Source organism: Octodon degus, unplaced genomic scaffold (genome assembly GCF_000260255.1).
Source record: "Octodon degus isolate 3935 unplaced genomic scaffold, OctDeg1.0 scaffold00135, whole genome shotgun sequence".
NCBI classification, from domain to species: Eukaryota; Metazoa; Chordata; class Mammalia; order Rodentia; family Octodontidae; genus Octodon; species Octodon degus.
This window is the reverse complement of record NW_004524711.1, coordinates 7775624-7778583: the sequence shown is the minus strand read 5'-3', so window position 1 is coordinate 7778583 and position 2960 is coordinate 7775624. Positions and strand designations below refer to the sequence as shown.

At 45.5% G+C, this 2960-nt stretch overlaps 2 protein-coding genes across 2 annotated transcripts in view; one reads left to right on the top strand and one right to left on the bottom strand.

Annotated features, from left to right (window-relative positions):
* The window catches only part of LOC101587499 (trafficking protein particle complex subunit 2), a 1619-nt gene extending 1056 nt beyond the window's left edge, over positions 1-563 (bottom strand). The window contains exon 1 of the mRNA XM_004641354.2: positions 487-563. The gene's annotated coding sequence lies outside the window, so the exon portion shown is untranslated. The remainder of the gene's footprint in view (positions 1-486) is intronic.
* A 64-nt stretch (positions 564-627) lies between these two features.
* Positions 628-2960, top strand: part of Xrcc5 (X-ray repair cross complementing 5) — a 135112-nt gene continuing 132779 nt past the window's right edge. Inside the window, exons 1-2 of the mRNA XM_004641367.3 lie at positions 628-690; positions 2483-2596. Of these exons, the coding sequence (XP_004641424.1) occupies positions 670-690; positions 2483-2596 (135 nt within the window). The 5' untranslated portion in view covers positions 628-669. The remainder of the gene's footprint in view (positions 691-2482; positions 2597-2960) is intronic.

Sequence of the window (2960 nt, the reverse complement as noted above, 5' to 3'; positions counted from 1 at the left end):
AACCGCGGTCCCTGTGCTTTTTTGCTAAGCTTGTTTTAAGTAGGTGCTTTAGACCACTGAGCCATCTCACCAGCCCCCCAATCCAATTTTCAAGAGGAAGACCATCTGACTGGACTTTATTCCACCAGATTGGGTCAAGGCCTGCAGATACTTTGCAGCACAGGCTGCTTCACTCCCAGGTGTTCACATGCATTTTCTTGGTAAAGTGCAGGGCCCCTCCTGCTTCTGTCTGCTTGCAAACTCTGTGAGCTGGTGCTAAGGCCGCTGCCTCTGTAAAGGCTTCCTTTAGCACCCTCTGTAGGAGAAACAGACCAGAAGAGGAGACAGGTATCCTCTGGGCTGATACTCAAGGAGGTCTGGGGGCTAACACCCAACGCAAAAGAAGGGTTACTGTCAATAACAGCAACGGGAAGCCCAGCTTTCGGAAAAAGGGATTAGTATTAACCTACGGCTGCAGTTTCATAGACTCAAACACAAGCTCCTTACCTGGGGGAAATGGAGAGAATCCGCGCCTGCTCAGAGCTCGGGGCACAGCGGCCCCGCCCCTTGCAAGTCCGGCCGGAAGCCGCTCTGCTCCGGGATGGGCGCGGGAGTCGGCCGGAACTGCGTTGCCGGCGCGCTGCAGGTCCCCACCCGGAAGACGTTTCTGAAGCGCCCGCGGCTGGCAACATGGCGCGGCCCGGAGATAAGGTAGAGAGAACCAAGTTCTTGAGTCTTCCCGATGCAGGGCTCTGGAAAGGGTGGTTTCGTAGCAGGGATTGTGGGGTGACAGCTATGCCGAGAAGTGAGGCGAGAGGGAAGATCACGGTGGTGGGCTGGAGCCAGAGGGCCGAAAAGGAGGGCCTATCAAAAAACCTGGGAATTTGGAGTGTATAGTTTGGACCCTGCACCCCCGGCACCCGTCGCGTTTCCTTGTGCCTCCCTCCCTCTCTGCCTCCCCATCCCCTCTCCTTCATGGCCCCTACTTCCACTCCGTTCCCAAACTCATCAGCTCTGTTGCTTTTAAGCCCACAGTCTTGTTGTAAAACGTTAGGGAAGGATTTTGTAAGCAAATAGCTTGAAATGTAAAACGCATTACTACCTCTGTAATAACTTAATTTTATGAATTTATTGAAAGCTTACTCTGTATGAGGCACAGATCTAAATTTTTTATTCCTGTCCTAGTGAGGTCTGTATTGTCTCCAAGTTTGCAGATAGGAAGACTAAGGGATGGAGAATCATCCAGTCCTTAAGTGATGGAATTCGGATTTGAACCCATGGAGTTTTGTTTTCCAGGACTTGGGAGAATTCTGTGTTGTTAAGAATCTATGACCTTTGGTGTTTTAGATTAATAACAGTTACAATGACAAATTTATTTTGTTTTATTTTTCTGGTACCAGGGATTGAACTCAGGACCTTGCGCTTGCCAGGCAGGTGCTTATTATACTGAGCTATCTCCCCAGCCCTAACAATTACAATGAATTAAAAAGATTTTTTTGTCACTAGATGGAGGTTCGTAACTTCGATCAGCATTTTCTAACAGGGAGTTAAAGGGACTTGCAGTCTGCTGCTCAAACTTCTATTCTGTTTATCTGTGTTGAACGAGTATAAATACATCAATGAACAGATGAATGAATCTTTGGAAACATTAGATTTATGAAGCGTTTTTTGCCTTACCCCTCTTTTGCCCCCACTGCCAGCCTTGGTTTGATGTTCCTCTGGTGTCTCAGTACCTACTGCAAACTTGTTTTTTGTTTTTTTTAATTTTTTAAAAATTTTTTTTTTTGTGTGTGTGTGGCCAGCTCAGCCCACCAGGGGGCGGGCTGGCTGGCATGTGGTGCTGGGGGATTGAACCGTGGTCCCTGTGCTTTGCTAAGCTTGTTCTAAGTAGGTGCCTTAGACCACTGAGCCATCTCACCAGCCCCTGCAAACTTGTTGTCATGTAATATTGTTCTGGCATTATTTATTATGTGTCTTTGTTCTCTACTAGAAGAGATTTAGTGTCTTAGTTTTTATTTCAGCCCCCAGTTTACAAACTTGATTCACATTGTTGGGTTATACCATCTTAGCATATGTAGATTGAAGTAGTAACCTATTGCCGCAAAAATGCTTTGTAACCAACCACACCCTACTGTATTTGATGACTTTCAACCCGAGAGTCTACTCATGCTGGGAGGTCAGCAGTTCATCTTGATGCATATTGGCTTGGTGGGACTGGAGTTGCTGTGGCTTGCTGGTTTATTTCAGGTCCATTCTGGAACTCAGGTGAAGAAATGCTAACTGCCTGGAGCACGTTCTGCTTCTGGTGGTACTTTCTTTTAGAGAGTATCAGAACTATGTAAGCTTTCTCCAAAGCACAGTTCTCCCTTTACCATGCCTCCCCTAAACCCTAGCACAGGTTTTGTGAGTGCAGTGAGCAAGGGCTATATCTCAGAATCTTTTTTAAAAAAATTTTTTTAATGATTGTTCTTTTCTCATATACTCTTGGGGATTTTATTTCTAGGCAGCTGTTGTTCTGTGTATGGATGTAGGCTTTGCTATGAGTAACTCTATTCCTGGTGAAGAATCCCCATTTGAGCAAGCAAAGAAGGTGATGACCATGTTTGTCCAGCGACAGGTAAGTTTCAGACTGACCTTCGTTTTGGAACCTATGTTTTAACTTCTGTTCCCTGGACCTGCTAATGAAATATATCAGCCTATTTATAAATGTCCACACTCTGTGTTTTGGGGAGTCTGGGGGAACTTCTTACATGTATTCCCATATTATCCCTCTTAGCACTAGAGTATGATGTTACATATTCCCCGCTGCTCTGGCCCTTTCACTGGTTACAGTTTTTGATCTGAAATGAGCAACAGTATAAAATAATGTTTAAAAACAGATTCTCTCAAGCGAGCTGGGTTCGAATCTTTGCTTTGCCTTATCATTTCTAACCCCATGGTCTTGAACAAGTCCTTTAACTTCTTCATGCCTAGTCCAGTTA